Raw genomic sequence first — 16,977 nt, 5'->3', positions numbered from 1 at the left:
GCTAAACAAGAAAGCTTCCTGTATGGATCATTTATAACATGTACTGAGCTCCCAAGACTCCATTGTCCATCTCTACTGTATTTCTCTGCAGCATCACAGTGGGTGCAGGCCAACATGCTCTTTAACCTGGCAGTTAACACATCGAAAAACTGCGCTGTTTGTCCGAAAGTCTATCCCAATGCCACAGTATGGGTATCTGTCCCTGTTTTCATGAAGATCAGGCTCCGGAGGGGTTGAGAGTGACACTGCTCCTGGGATCCTCCTCTGGTCTAGTTATTAGACTTGCTCCCCATAGACCATCAGTCAACAGGGTGGCCAGTCCTCTTCTGGTACTCTTCTCACCGTTCATACTGTATATGAATTAAACATGGAGTATTCAGACTCTTTACTCAGTACTTTGTTGAAGCACCTTTGACAGCAATTACAGCATCAAGTCTTCTTGGGTATGACGATATAAGCTTGGCACACCTGTATTTGGGAAGTAAGATATCCCAGCAAGATATCCCCTTCAACACCAAGAACAGCAAAAGGCATCCAACCCACCGGCACCTCATCCTCATGCTGTGAATCTCAGGTCGTAAACGATTCATCACAGACGATACCATATACAGTTAATCACAGACAACCCAATATACGGTAAATCACAGACGATACCATATACAGTTAATCACAGACGATACCATATACAGTTAATCACAGACGATACAATATATGGTTAATCATAGACAACACAATATACAGTTAATCACAGACGACCCAATATACGGTAAATCACAGACGATACAATATATGGTTAATCACAGACGATACAATATACAGTTAATCACAGATGACCCAATATACGGTAAATCACAGACGATACAATATATGGTTAATCACAGACGATACAATATACAGTTAATCACAGACGATACCATATACAGTTAATCACAGACGATACAATATATGTTTAATCACAGACGACCCAATATACGGTTAATCACAGACGATACAATATACAGTTAATCACAGACGATACCATATACAGTTAATCACAGACGATACCATATACAGTTAATCACAGACGATACAATATATGGTTAATCACAGACGACCCAATATACGGTAAATCACAGACGATACAATATACAGTTAATCACAGACGACACAATATACAGTTAATCACAGACAACCCAATATACGGTAAATCACAGACGATACCATATACAGTTAATCACAGACGATACCATATACAGTTAATCACAGACGACACAATATACAATTAATCACAGACGACACAATATCACAGACGATACCATATACAGTTAATCACAGATGACACAATATATGGTAAATCACAGACGATACAATATATGGTTAATCACAGACGATACAATATACGGTAAATCACAGACAATACAATATATGGTTAATCACAGACGATACAATATACGATAAATCACAGATGACTTAACTTGCAGAGCTATGAATGTCATATCTCTAAATGATGCCATTTACATGTGTTGAAAGGAGAAGAACAACGTTAAAAAAACACATTCTTTATAAAGAACAATATACACAGGGAGGTACTGCTGCTCTTCCCTGCTGTTCAAGAGACCGTCTCCATGCAACTCGTCATTATTAATCCACACCTTTAAAGGAAATATTGCAGCCATTTCTCATGATTACTGTTGCTTGCTTACACCATTTACATAGAGATTACATTGCTTCGGCAAGGAAACCTGGCTGAGCAGGCGTTACAGTGATGGTGTGCAGGGGGTTGCTGTGATGGACTGGGTCAGCACACTTAGTGCATGCCAATCAAGCTAACACGCTTTGATAAATAGATGCACATCATCACTTGTTTATCCGGGCTCACAATTCACTTGGAATTATTTACAGTTTTGTAGGCTCGCTCAGCATTTTACCGCCTAAGAGAAAAAGATGGGTATCACATGTAATTGAATGTAGGAAGTTAGCAGCATGTCTATTAATGGTGAATTAGCCCACAACATATTATCATCAATTATTTTTGGGTGCTTAGCCAGGAGTGAAATGAGATTGCTATGCTTACTTCTATTGGTGCAAGAGCTATAGGTGTCATTGTAAAGCTGGTATTGATGTTTTTCTGTTATATGGTGATGGTTTAGTTGCTAATTGGATGCTTGTTAAACCCTGTATTTATTTGGGATTAACCCAAACCTGCTCTAGGGCTGCAGCTGGAAGTCTGGAACTGTTGACAGACCCAAAGGGAGAATCTCATACAGGAAAAGCCCTCCAAACTATTTCAGGGCTAATAAAACACAGGAGATACAATCTTAGGAAAAAGGGTTCCAAAAGGGTTCTTTGGCTGTCCCCATAGGAGAACCCTTTTTGGTTCCAGGTAGAACCCTTTTTGGATCCAGGTAGAACCCTTTTTTGGTTCCAAGTAGAACCCTCTGTGGAGGGTTCTGTATGGAACGAGCACCACTCGTTTTCCACTCTTCCTTTCTGCCCTGGACTCTCCTGAATGTTCAGGGGGAGAGTAGAAGCACAGGACAGGCAGCCTGATGTGAGACCAGAGGATGTCAACTGCTACCTTAAAGTCAGCATTCCACCCTACACTATGCACTACAGAGTGGTATGTCCATTCTACTTATTACATTTCTGCCTGCGCTGTATAACACAGTGGTTGTCCAAACGTTCCATGTATTTTATTTATTCTAGAGCTAACGCACCTGATTCAACTTGTCAACTAGGGAATCAGGTAGTTCAGGGCTACAACAAAATCTTAAAATATCTGGGGTCCCCGAGGTTTGAGAGGTTTGAGAACCACTGGTGTAACATTACTCTGCACTCAGTATCTGTGAACTCAGCATCTGATTCTGACCCAAGAAAACAGGTGGGTGGACTCTCAAGCCAATCGATGACTCTAATTGATCCATTAAGTGCCACGGAGAGCTGAACCACGGCCCTCAAGGATTAGGTTGGTGCTCCCCTGCTCCCATGCTAGCTAGAGATACAGCTCATTTATAATAGTCCCGGGCTAATGCGCACACACTCTGTTAATCTCACACATACATGTTACAGCTGATTAATTTATATTCAGCAATTACAATATAATTAATGTGCGGCCTTTTGTCCACCCTGACGAAAGCTGCCATAATACTTTAATCAGAGGGCTTGGAGAGAACTGAGTTTGATTATGAAACAGACCCTAGAAAAATACATCTGTGAACTTACTGGTGATTATGCTGAGAATCAATGACATTACCTATCTCTATATTCATTTATCAACACAATACAAATGTTCACAGACCACTTTGAAATGTTCCACCCCCTTCCCATATCCTCTGATGCATCAATAAAATTGTGGAGCAATCAATTATTCTGGTGCGTAATGTAACTAAGTTTTAATAATTGCTAGTTGTAAATACATTTTGATTGGTGAATGGGAGAGGCCATACCCTAATGCCTTAGCAGTCTCTCCAAGCAAAGAACAAGCAAGACTAAAAGAGAATCAGAGATGCTCTCTGTGTTTTTTGTCTTAGACTGTCCCCTGGTAGTCTATTTTGACATTCAGCGACTTGACATGTGAACCTTCAAGGTATCCCCTGCTGTTGAGACAGCAAATGCTGAGGTGCACTCAGCCAAACTAGGCAAGACAGTGTTTGAGTCAAACATTGGGGCAATGCATGCAGGCAGAGCGTAAAACGCTGACCAACAGTACACATCTCCCAAACAAGGGAACACACCTTCCTTTCAGCACAATTCAAGTTTCTCAGTACATTTGAGATTTTTCTCATACATCCCAAATCAAGCGGTTGTTCTTAGTGGAATAAAAATATTGCTGTATATTGGCAGGGAAAGAGACTTTTGGATTCAATTGCATTTGTTTATCCTTCAGCATAGCGTCACAAAAACAGCCCACAATTATCAGCTATATCTAGCTGGAGAAATAAAAATATATTCATCAGCGTTTCAGTAAAAGCCTGTGAGTAGCCATGTTGTGCCAGTAAAAAGAGCCCCATCACACCTACCAGACTCTCTGGAGATCTGGACAAAAGCCTCCACGCCACTTTCGCCGTAATTCCCCTCCGAGGCCAGGGTCGACACATAGTTCCAGCCCATCGCCGTGACGATGTCCAGCATGGCCTGAGCTTGGTAGGAGTCCGGTGGCACCACACGGGAGAAGAAGTCGTAGCGTGTGTTGTCACTCAGCTCGGGTGCCGTGGATGCATAGCTGATCTGAGGGATCTATGGAGACAAGGAAACACTAGTGTAAGCCAAGTATTTAATGCCAAACAAGTAATTGTTCAATTAATGGAATATGCTCCCCAGATATCTACTATATGTTACACATAGGGATATTAACGAGAGTCAGAACCTTTCGGAACCACCTGACTTGAAACTTTATTTCGTCATGTTTAGGAGTCTTTTATCCCAAAAGAACTTCAAAACCAAAATTCCACAATGTCCTTGCTTTGTTTCTTGTCAACTGGATACAGTGTAAATGGAGAAGAGAGAGGGAACTGTAAGGTATTAGACAGACAGACAACACACAGACAGAAAACACACAGACAGATAGGCATAGCCTGTTAGACAAGGAGAGAAGGTTGGATAATGGTCCTTTAGAGAGCGATTGAAGGCCTGATTGATTTCACTTCAGTCAAAGGCCAGGGTGTGCGGGCAGGCCTTACAGGCTTGTCTCATTGGCATTCAAAGAGAGGGGGAATGGAAGAAAGAAAGACAGGCAAAGGCCTGCCAGCAATACAAATGCCACTCACTGGCTGGCAGCTTGAGCCGATCTCAGCTCATTCACAGACAGCTACAAATTAAACCGGCTGTAAATACAAATGCATCTGGTGGGTTTGACATAATTGCAATCACCTGTGATATGCCAACGTTCTGTCAGTCCCAGGTTAACCCTTGAACATTGGGATTGACTTGATCCATTTTGTTAGATTTTTTCCCAAACGCTGGGATTTCAGAGCCATAAGATAACAAGAGCTAAGTGAGTACCAGAGGCAACAAGTGATTAATTATCACCATTGATTCATTTCTGCCATTAAGTGATTAAGATCTGGATTGAAACAAAGGCCATTTTTATGTGAACTATGTGAACAAATCAAGTTTTCCAGGGGCCAAAGCATCTGCTTGTGCTTGTCTTTATTTTCCCATTAGAACATAATTTAAAATGCGGGAACATGGAGCTGAAGTTTATACACCCTAAAGTCAATCAATGGACTGTGGCTTCAGAGAACAAACTCTGCCCTTTTGTATTCCATTTTGATTTATAGGGGTCATCTCAGGGTAAAGCATTCAACCTCTGAATTGTGTTATAGTGAGATAAATCATATTGACCTCTGGATATAGATCTCATCTTTCCTAACATGGAGATTTACTCTCTCTCTCTCACACACACACACACACACACACACACACACACACACACACACACACACACAAGATATTATCATAATTCACTGCAAACTTCCATAAAGTTTAGCCACTGAATGACATGAATAATGCAAAAGGTAACTACAATAAAGGAAAACAAATAAAGAAACCATAACAGGTTGAGATAATGTTCACTACGGTGTAATGAGCTCAGATGCTGAACTGTACTGAACAAAAATAGAAACGCAACATGCAACAATGTCAACCATACAACTGAGTTACATTTCATATAAGGAAATCAGTCCATTTAAATAAATTCATTAGGCCCGAATCTGTGGATTTGACATGACAAAGCCAGGCCCAGCCAACCAGAATTAGTTTTTCCCCACAAAAGGGCTTTAATACAGACAGTGTTATTTTTGTTCAGTATATTTACAAACACAATGGTTATGAGAATAGTTCACATTACAATAATGTCAATACATCTTCCTACATCAACAAAGATCAACAGAGGTACACTGATACACAGAAATATATTATTGATTGCTTTAACCAATCAAAGTACAATGCTTTTACATTTTTTTTGTGTAGGTTTGGGAATGTTGATGCTTAGTTGTCTGCACCTTTAGGTGGCTCTGACATGCTGACCAGACCAAATGCGCACGTTGATTTTGTCCACCCGCACCAGACGTGATCAGGACACGCAGGTTGAAATATCAACTAAATATATTAATTTGGGCACAGGTTGAAAAGCATTAAACATTTATGGCAATTTAGCTAGCTTTCTTGCTGTTGCTAGCTCATTTGTCCGGGATATAAACATTGGGTTGTTATTTTACCTGTAATGCACAAGGTCCTCTACTCCGACAACTAATCCACAGATAAAACGGTAAACCAAATGAGTTTTTAGTCATCTTTCCTCCTTCCTTCAGGCTCCTTCTTATTTTGGACTTTATATGATGGTTGGCAACCAACTTTAGGTGGATTACCGCAACCAACAGAGTGTGGACCTCAGTTCATCTTTCAATCACCCACGTGGATATATGCTCCCAAAAACCACAGAGGACATGGTATGTGGGTATATGCTTCTAAAAACTAACGAGGAGATTGGAGAGGCCGGACATGCAGTGCGTTGAGCGTCATAAATAGAACCAATTTCTATTTTAGCGCCTGGCCACGCAGACGCACGCTGATGAGCGCAAGCAGTGTGGGTGCAATGATTGAATAACATGTACAGTATGCGATGTGTTCGGTCTGGTCATCATGTGAGAGTCATAAGGATGTCACTTGGGAAATTACAATCACAGGCAGAACACTTTATCCTCTTACATTATACAAAGAAATGTCCATTCCTCTGGAAGCCTATGGAGAGTTGTTGGCACAAGTAGATGGGGAGAATGCCACTTTAATTAGTGGTCTAATTCAGGAATATTGTAGATCAGCATATCTTGATATCTTCATCTCAAAACCCACCAACACATTAAGCCTTCCTTTTGATTATCATCATCCCAACCATCCTCATCATCCCCACCATCCTCATCCCCACAATCCTCATCATCCTCACAATCATCATCCTCATCAGCATCATTATCATTCCCTCATCATCATCATTATCATCATCATCATCATCCTCATCATCCGCATCACCGTCATATTGTAGTGTTCCTAGTATATTATCACGAGTCCCAGACCTCTGGGTCTTACAAAATGCAAACATGACTAGAGTACTTCCTGGGGTGGTGTTGTGAGACTGTGAAGATCAGGGTGGTTCTGGGTCAGTGTGCGCTGAGTTTAATATGGCCGTGATTGCAGAGCCAGACTAATGCAGGGGGGGCCACCTTTCTTTTTAAGAAAACAGCTAACTTCCTGCATTTCAACACATTTTGCCATGAAGCAAAAATAAAAAGTTGTTGATTTATAGCCCATCTCATGCTATCCTCACATTTTGCTCAGAGGATGAGAGAAAATGTGTTTTAAAGCTTATTTCCTGCAATTCTACAAATTTTTTCTTATGCCGTTTTCATATGCTATCCAGGGGGCCCCCAACCCAAACGTGCCCGTTCAGTAATCCGGCCCTGCGTGATTGACTCTGTAGAGCAGAAGGCTGAAGCACTTGACACTGGGCTGGATCTGTGGCGTGTATTTACAGCGCTGCTAAGAGCACCAGTGATAAATCATGCTCTAATTCTCCACTGCTACTGTGGACATCCACATGGCTCCATTATAGGGAGAGAGGAACAAAGGAGTGGGGAAGATGGAAGAAATGGCGATAGAGGGATAGAGAAATCTTTCTCAAAGGGGATTGGAGAATATGAAAAAAAGAAAAAAGGTGAGAGAGACAGAGAAAGAGAGAGAGAGAGAGAGAGAGAGAGAGAGAGAGAGAAAGACAGAGACAGAGACAGAGGCAGAGAGAAAGGGAGTGAGGGGATAAAGAATAGAGCGAGCGATCGAGAACAGTTTTGAAATGTGGCTTGAGGGCTCACCAGATGTACTCCCACGTGTCGTAGCCCAAAGAAAGTGATGAGACTCATCAAGTCTCATGGAGAATTCCTCCATCATACACATCTGCCGCACACAAACACACTCTGCTGCTTCAGCCTATCTAGGTGCCCATAAGGCAGGACAACGCATCACAACTGCTGTAACAGTTCTCAGTTTTACACAAACAAAATGCGTGTGGTCATGAACTGTTATGATATACTATGACAGACCTTATGTCATCTGTATGTCAGAAATGTAAGTCCTTATCCATCCACACAACAGTATGCTGTGAGATATCGGCATGTGGCTCCTTCCACGGTGGGCCACTTTAGCAGCTAATGGAGCTGTCACACCTAGAGGGACAGTATTGGCCTGATATATGGTGGCCTGACAATAGTCATTAACCTCAACACCGACCTTTATTTAAAACAATCTAGCAAACAGCAGGCCAAGTGTCTCAATAAATGGTGTAAACAGAGACAGATGTGTGTGTGTGTGTATCAACATATTTATAACCATTATTTTTCTTTCACACACACACACACACTCATGCAGGCACCCACACCCACAAACACACACACAGACAAAATCCCCACCGTCCGCACCATTCATTTCCATATTGATAGTGGCTCCTCTCTGACCAGGGATGATAATTGATTGAGAGAAAGATTGAGGGAGAAAAGCTAATTCGACATGACAGGACAGCCAGGTCTCGTCTCTCTATGTCTGTCCCCCCCCCCCCCCCCTGAACTTAGCTCTCCATGTAGTCTCCATGGCTACGTCCCTCTTGCAGGTTGGAATTTATTGGGATGGCTCATGTACTGGAGGCAGCCCTGCAGTGTTCACTAGCTGACACAGTCACAGAGTCATAAAATCTGATTTTAAGCATTTCGCTAATGCTTAACCATAACCTTAAATTAAGACCTAAAGCTCATTTCTGTTTTCATGAATTTTGACAATATAGCCCATTTGGACTTTGCAGCTGGCCCATCTAGCCGAAATTGCTCAGTGTTGCCTCCAGGGCAAGATTCATGACAATAAACGTCAACCTCCGTCCCTCTATCTCCTTCTTCTCTCTCTTGTTTTCTCCACTATCACTGTTTAATGGTTTTGGGAGGTTTTCTGACAAGCTCTCTACGCCCAAAAAGATGCTGGCCACAGGAACATCCATGGATGACATTATCTGATGTGACTTTATCATTCCTGCCCTCCTACAGTAGTTGACAGTGGCATCCTGGGACCAATCTGACTTCCATAATATGACAGCTTGACTGCACTGTAAGGTCACCGTTCGTCTTCGTTGTTTTGTTTTTAATGCATTTCTATGCTCACTGCTTACATATTTTTTTAAGGGCACTTGTTTGTTATGTGCTTATGCACACAACTTATTCTGCACCACAACCCAAATGCTGTGAGCAACACTGAAAATAGGTTTTCACGTAGTTTAATGGAGGTACATTTAAAGGAAACATGGGAAGCACAAAGTGCCTACAGAATATTGGAAGCCATATACTACAGGTAACTGCCAAAATAAAGGAAACACTTGAGTAAATGAGGGATACAAAGTATATTGAAAGCAGGTGCTTCCACACAGGTGTGGTCCCTGAGCTAATTAAGCAATTAACATCCCATCAAGCTTAGTGTTGTTTATAAAAATGCTGACTAGTTTGGCTACCATGGCTAGAAGCAGAGATCTCAGAGGGGTCTCAAAGGAGCACAGGGTGTTTAAAGGGTGTGTGTGTGTGTGTGTGTGTGTGTGTGTGTGTGTGTGTGTGTGTGTGTGCGTGCGTGCGTGCGTGCGTGCGTGCGTGCGTGCGTGCGTGCGTGCGTGCGACTCAGTCACCAGATCTCAACCCAATTGAACACTTATGGGAGTTTCTGGAGCGGTGTCTAAGACAGCGTTTTCCACCACCTTCTACAAAACACCAAATTATGGAATTTCTCGTGGAGGAATGGTGTCGCATCCCTTTCCAGACACTTGTAGAGTCTATGCCAAGGCACAGTGAAGCTGTTCTGGTGGCTCGTGGTTGCTCAACACCCTTTGTCAGATACCTGTACATTTAGGCAAGACCCCAGAGTTGATGTCTCACAAAAACGTCTATATTGTCCGAACAGTTTGGCCTACACACAAACACGATGGTGTTCTCTGTTTTGCTCTACGACCCACACAAGTGTCACCTTTATGGTAGAGTGGCCAGAAGGAAGCCACTGCTCAGTAAAAGGCACATGACAGCTCACTTTGAGTTTGCCAAAAGGCACCTAAAGGACTCTCAGACCATGAGAAACAAGATTCTCTGGTCTGATGAAACAAAGATTGACCTGAATGCCAAGCATCACGCCTGGAGAAAACCTGACACCATCCCTACGGTGAAGCATGGTAGTGGCAGCATCATTCTGTGGGGATGTTTTTCAGCGCCAGAGACTGGAGACTAGTCAGGATCGAGGGAAAGATGAACAGAACAAAGTACTGAGAGATCCTTGATGAAAACCTACTCCAGAGCGCTCAGGACCTCAGACTGGGACAATGATTCACCTTCCAACAGGACAACAACCCTAAGCACACAGCCAAGACAATGCAGGAGTGGCTTCGGGACAAGTCTCTGAATGTCCTTGATTGGCCCAGCCAGAGTCTGGACATGAACCCGATCGAACATCTCTGGAGAGACCTGAAAATAGCAGTGCAGTGACGCTCTCCATCCAACCTGACAGAGCTTGAGAGGATCTGCAGAGAAAAATGGGAGAAACTCCCGAAATACAGGTGTACCAAGCTTGTAGCGTCATCCCCAAGAAAACTCAAGGCTGTAATCGCTGCCAAAAGTGCTTCAACAAAGTACTGAGTAAAGGGTCTGAATACTTATATACTTACACTTACATTTTAGATGTCACTGATGTAAATGTCAAATTTCTGGGTTTTCTTTTTAATACATTTGCAAATATTTGAAAAAACGTTTTTTTCTTTGTCATTATTGGGTATTGTGTGCAGATTGATTAGGGGAAAAATATTTAATCAGTTTTAGAATAATGCTGTAACGTAACAAAATGTGGAAAAAATCAAGGGGTCTGAATGCTTTCCGAATGCACTGTATTTTTCCATGTAATAATATGTTATTCGATGCTTTTCTATGGGTTAATACATTTTATCAAATAAGTTTTGAAATACTGTATATTTGTATGTTACCTAAAGGGGTCCTAAAATTCAAAGGCTCTAAGGGGTTAAAATCTCTTCACATTGTTTACTCATTTTGCTTGCACATAGAAATCTCCTGAGGTTACACACAGTTGAAGTCAGAAGTTTACATACACTTACATAAACTCATTTTTCAACTTCTCCACAAATTTCTTGTTGACAAGCTATAGTTTTGGCAAATCGGTTAAGACATCTTCTTTGTGCATTATACAAGTAATTTTTCCAACAATTGTTAATTAACAGACATATTATTTCACAGATTATTTCACGTATAATTCACTGTATCACAATTCCAGTGGGTCAGAAGTTTAAATATACTAAGTTAACTGTGCCTTTAAACAGCTTGGAAAGTTACAGAAAATGATGTCAAGGCTTTAGAAGCTTCTGATTGGCTAATTGACATAATTTGAGTCAATTGGAGTTGTACCTATGGATGTATTTCAAGGTCTACCTTCAAACTCAGTGCCTCTTTGCTTGACATCATGGTAAAATCAAAATAAATCAGCCAAGAAATGGTAGACCTCCACAAGTCTGGTTCATCTTTGGGAGCAATTTCCAAATCCCTGAAGGTACCACGTTCATCTGCACAAACAATAGTACGCAAGTATAAACACCATGGGACCACGGAGCCATCAAACCGCTCAGGAAGGAGACGCGTTCTGTCTCCTAGAGATGAACGCACTTTGGTGCGAAAAGTGCAAATCAAACCTGACTCAATTACACTAGCTCTGTCAGGAGGAATGGGCCAAAATTCACCCAACTTATTGTGGGAAGCTTGTGGAAGGCTACCCAAAATGTTTGACCCAAGTTAAACAATTTAAAGGCAATGCTACCAAATACCAATTGAGAGTATATAAACTTCTGAACCACTGAGAATGTGATGAATGAAAGAAAAGCTGAAATAAATCATTCTCTCTACTATTATTCTGACATTTCACATCTTAAAATAAAGTGATGATCCTAACTGACCTAAGACAGGGAATTTTTACGATGATTAAATGTCAGGAATTGTGAAAAACTGAGTTTAAATGTATTTTGCTAAGGTGTATGTAAACTTCCGACTTCAACTGTATTATCAAGGTAAGCTGTCCCCAATGTGAACTGGTTCTACCCTCCGGTATTCCACTACTCTGTTTTTCTGCTTTATTCCAACTGAAATATCTGATGTTGACAGTATTTCAGACGCATGTAGACTATACGACTTAAAAACCAGGATTACCTTCTGTAAGAATCTCCACTTAATTTTCTATTTTCTAATGAAGAAATATATGCACTCTAACCTACACTGAGTGTTCAAAATATTAGGAATACATGCTCTTTTCATGACAGACTGACCAGGTGAATCCAGGTGAAAGCTATGATCCCTTATTGATGTCACCTGTTCAATCCACTTCAATCAGTGTAGATGAAAGGGAGTAGACAGGTTAGAGAGCGATTTTTAAGCCTTTAGACAATTGAGACGTGGATTGTGTATGTGTGCCATTCAGTGGGTGAATAGGCAAGAAAAAAGTGCCTTTGAACAGGGAATGGTAGTAGGCCCCAGGCGCACCAGTTTGAGTGTGTCAAGAACTCAAATGCTGCTGGATTTTTCACGCTCAACAGTTTCTCATGTGTATCAGAAAGGTCCTTCACCCAAAGGACATCTAGCCAACTTGACACAATTGTGGGAAACATTGCAGTCAACATGACTGCAGCATCTCTGTGGAACGCTTATTAGGAAGGTGTTCGTAATGTTTTGTACACTCAGTGTATATTTTTTAAACTACTAATCGGACAGACAAGAGAGCAAATTATGTCCGGGGGGGTCGGGGGTTCAACCCCCTGAATGGGAGATGAGCCCCATTAAACGCAACAAAAGTCAATCTATTGGGGGGGCACTAAATAATGCTAATTTCACTATTCTCCTATTTGTTAAAATGCTGTTTTTTAACTGCTACATTGCTAAATATGAAAAGAATAACTTATTCCGAATCAAACAAACACCCCCACCTCTCTGTCATGGTTTAAACCATGTATTTCCATGTGGCTGCACTTTCCATATTTCAGCCCCTTTTCAGGTGTCCCAACTTTACGTTTTACAAAAAAATTCAATTTGTCAGCAAACATCAATTAATTCAGGCTACAAGAGTGTAAGTCTAATGACAATCACCAAATGTCATGACAGTTTTTGATGTTTTGTGACAGATCTTTTCATGCATCAAATGGCGGGTGCACAGTGCAGAGTTGACAAACTTGTGTAGGTGGCCTACTTTTTTAACAATCAGTATCATGACAGGTTGTGTTCATGCCACATCAAAAAGTTATACATTTTTACTGTTAAATTACATGTTTTTACAATTAGGCCCATACAACATCCCCCCCCCACCCCCCAATGTTACAGTATAATTTGCAGTCTGATGCATATCATGTAAAATCAAAGACAGTTTTCAAATCCGAGCCCCATTGATAACACTATGGTATAAGACTTTCTTCACAGCACTGAATGAACAGATACGTAGCAATACATAGACAGGAAATGTTTCTAATTTGTATTAACACGAAATCCCTAACATGTTTACTGTCAGTTTTAGTCTGGTTAAAACATTCAAATCACTTTCAGATCACAATGCCTTGAAAACGTATTCACCCCCTTGGCATTTTTCCTATTTTGTTGCATTAGAACCTGCAATATAAATTTATTTTTATTTGGATTTCATGTAATGGACATACACAAAATAGTCCAAATTGGTGAAGTGAAATGAAAAAAATGACTTTAAATAAAAAAATGGAAAAGTGGTGCGTGCATATGTTTTCACCCCCTTTGCTATGAAGCCCCCAAATAAGATCTGGTGCAACCAATTATCTTCAGAAGTCACATAATTAGTTAAAGTCCACTTGTGTGCAATCTAAGAACTGAATGTATTTTCTCAAATGATGTCTTTCAATTGTGTTCAGGAATGCTTTAGTAAAGGTAGAGAAGAACCGAATGTCACACAGATGTAGGATCTTAATTTAAGCCTGTTTGCCACCGCAGGAAAATGATCCTGCAGCAACAGGAAATGTGAATTATTATGTGTATTCTAATTAATGGACATTTTTGTAGGGTTGAAACATTTTTCTTAAGGGAAAATGGAGTCTGAAATATCAGAGTGGAAATTACAAACTTCAGAAGCCTTTTTAAAACTCAAATACACTACACGTTTTACAGGTCCTGAACAGTCATCCTGAAAAGTACTTTTTTAGATGGCTACCAGGAAGTTTGAAAAGACAGGCTGAGTGGGCGGGGTTTCACGCCCTGACCTTAGAGAGCCTTTTTATGTCTCTATTTGGTTTGGTCAGCGTGTGATTTGCGTGGGCATTCTATGTGTTGTATTTCTTTGTGTTTGGCCGAGTGTGGTTCCCAATCAGAGGAAGCTGTCTATCGTTGTCTCTGATTGGGAATCATACTTAGGTAGCCTTTTTTCCCACCTATGTTGTGGGATCTTGTCCTTGTATTGTTGCTGTTGAGCCCTACAAGGCTGTATGTTTAATTGGTTATCTTTCTTGTTTTTCTAGTTATCATTAAAGAATATGATTAATCTACCCCACGCTGCATCTTGGTCTAATTCCACCAACGACGATCGTCGTCGTCCTGTCCCACTTGCAGAAAAGCATCCCCAAAGAATGATGTTTCCACCTCCATGCTTCACGGTTGGGATGGTGTTCTTGGGGTTGTACTCATCCTTCTTCTTCCTCCAAACACGGCGAGTGGAGTTTAGACCAAAAAGCTCTATTTTTGTCTCATCAGACCACATGACCTTCTCCCATTCCTCCTCTGGATCGTCCAGATGGTCATTGGCAAACTTCAGACGGGCCTGGACATGCGCTGGCTTGAGCAGGGGGACCTTGCGTGCGCTGCAGGATTTTAATCCATGACGGCGTAGTGTGTTACTAATGGTTTTCTTTGAGACTGTGGTCCCAGCTCTCTTCAGGTCATTGACCAGGTCCTGCCGTGTAGTTCTTGGCTGATCCCTCACCTTCCTCATGATCATTGATGCCCCACGAGGTGAGATCTTGCATGGAGCCCCAGACCGAGGGTGATTGACCGTCATCTTGAACTTCTTCCATTTTCTAATAATTGCGCCAACAGTTGTTGCCTTCTCACCAAACTGCTTGCCTATTGTCCTGTAGCCCATACCAGCCTTGTGCAGGTCTTCAATTGTATCCCTGATGTCCTTACACAGCTCTCTGGTCTTGGCCATTGTGGAGAGGTTGTAGTCTGTTTGATTGAGTGTGTGGACAGGTGTCTTTTATACAGGTATACAGGTAACGAGTTCAAACAGGTGCAGTTAATACAGGTAATGAGTGGAGAACAGGAGGGATTCTTAAAGAAAAACTAACAGGTCTGTGAGAGCTGGAATTCTTACTGGTTGCTAGGTGATCAAATACTTATGTCATGCAATAAAATGCTAATTAATTTCTTAAAAATCATACAATGTGATTTTCTGGATTTTTGTTTTAGATTCCGTCTCTCACAGTGGAATTGTCCCTATGATAAAAATGACAAACCTCTACATTCTTTGTAAGTAGGAAAACCTGCAAAATCGACAGTGTATCAAATATCTCCCCACTGTAATCCTCGCCCCTCTGCAAACCCACCTTCACCGATGTTGGTTACGAGGCGGTACTTATTTAAATTAGATAAGAGAATATCATGTTACCGTTACAGTTGGTGTTTTAAAATGAGAGTTAAGGGGATGTCACCTTGTCCCCTTAATCATGCCATGTGTTTGACATGTGGGAGGGGAAGCAACAGTCATTTTTCATACTATGGTTATCATACTTCGATCTGGTTTCCTTCAAATATCATCCAATTTAATGAAAAACATGATTTTGACTGTTCAGGACCTATAAATGTCCTGCATTAAAGGAAGATTCTCCTGCAACATGACGATCAGATTAAGATCCTACATCTGTAACATAGCCTTTTCAAGTAGAACCAAAAGCTTTATTTTTCCTACAGGTTAAATAAACAATATTAAACATGGGCATAACATAAGCCTCATCAAATCAAATGTTATTAGTCACATGCTTCGTAAACAACAGGTGCAGACTAACAGTGAAATGCTGATTTACAGGGCTTTCCCAGAGACGAAAAAAAGAGAAATAATAGAAAAATAATAACACAAGGAATAAACACAATGAGTAACAATAACTTGGCGATATACATGGGGTACCAGTGCTGAGTCGATGTGTAGGGGTACGGGGTAATTGAAGTAGGATAAAGGTATGGAGGTAGGGATACATGTAGGTAGGGATAAAGTCACTAGGCAACAGGATAGATAATAAATATTAGCAACAGCGTATGTGATGAGTCAAAACAGCAGTGGTCTAAAGTACTTTAAGAAAAATTACTTTTATTGTACTACTTGAGTAGTTTTTTTGTGGTATCTGTACTTTCCTTTACTATTTATAATTTTGACAACTTTTACTCCACTACATTCCTAAAGAAAATAATGTACTTTTCCCGCCATACATTTTTCCTGACACCTAAAAGTATATTTTGAATGCTTAGCAGGACAGGAAAATGGTCCAATTCCTGCACTTATCAAGAGAACATTCCCGGTCATCCTTACTGCCTCTGATCTGGCGGACTTACTAAACACAAATGCTTCCTTTATAAATTATGTCTGAGTGTTGGAGTGTGCCCCTGGCTATCCGTAAATAAAAAAATACATGAAAATCTGGTTTGCTTAATATAAGGATTTGAAATGTTTTATACCTTTACTTTTGATACTGAAGTATATTTACAACCAAATGCTTTTAGACTTATACTCAAGTAATATTTTACTGGGTGACTTGCACTTTTACTTGAGTCATTTTCTATTTAGGTATCTTTACTTTTACTCAAGTATGACAACCGGATACTATTGGGTACACTGCAAAAGAGTTAGCGCAAAAAGGGTCGATGCAAATATGAACTCTCTCACTAA

The 16,977-nt window shown here is 40.8% G+C and overlaps 2 protein-coding genes across 2 annotated transcripts in view; one reads left to right on the top strand and one right to left on the bottom strand.

Annotated features, from left to right (window-relative positions):
* Nucleotides 1-16,977, top strand: part of LOC110521330 (acyl-coenzyme A thioesterase 1) — a 118,836-nt gene that overhangs the window by 29,481 nt on the left and 72,378 nt on the right. The gene's annotated exons all lie outside the window — the stretch shown is intronic.
* LOC110521331 (glutamate metabotropic receptor 8b) overlaps nucleotides 1-16,977 on the bottom strand; it is a 189,263-nt gene that overhangs the window by 107,707 nt on the left and 64,579 nt on the right. Inside the window, exon 3 of the mRNA XM_021598822.3 lies at nucleotides 3,999-4,215. Coding sequence (XP_021454497.1) covers nucleotides 3,999-4,215 — 217 coding nt within the window. The remainder of the gene's footprint in view (nucleotides 1-3,998; nucleotides 4,216-16,977) is intronic.

This window comes from Oncorhynchus mykiss, chromosome 4 (genome assembly GCF_057628025.1).
Source record: "Oncorhynchus mykiss isolate SJ-2025 chromosome 4, ASM5762802v1, whole genome shotgun sequence".
In the NCBI taxonomy this organism is placed as follows: domain Eukaryota; kingdom Metazoa; phylum Chordata; class Actinopteri; order Salmoniformes; family Salmonidae; genus Oncorhynchus; species Oncorhynchus mykiss.
The sequence above is the reverse complement of the archived record's forward strand: the minus strand, read 5'-3'. Positions and strand labels throughout refer to the sequence as shown.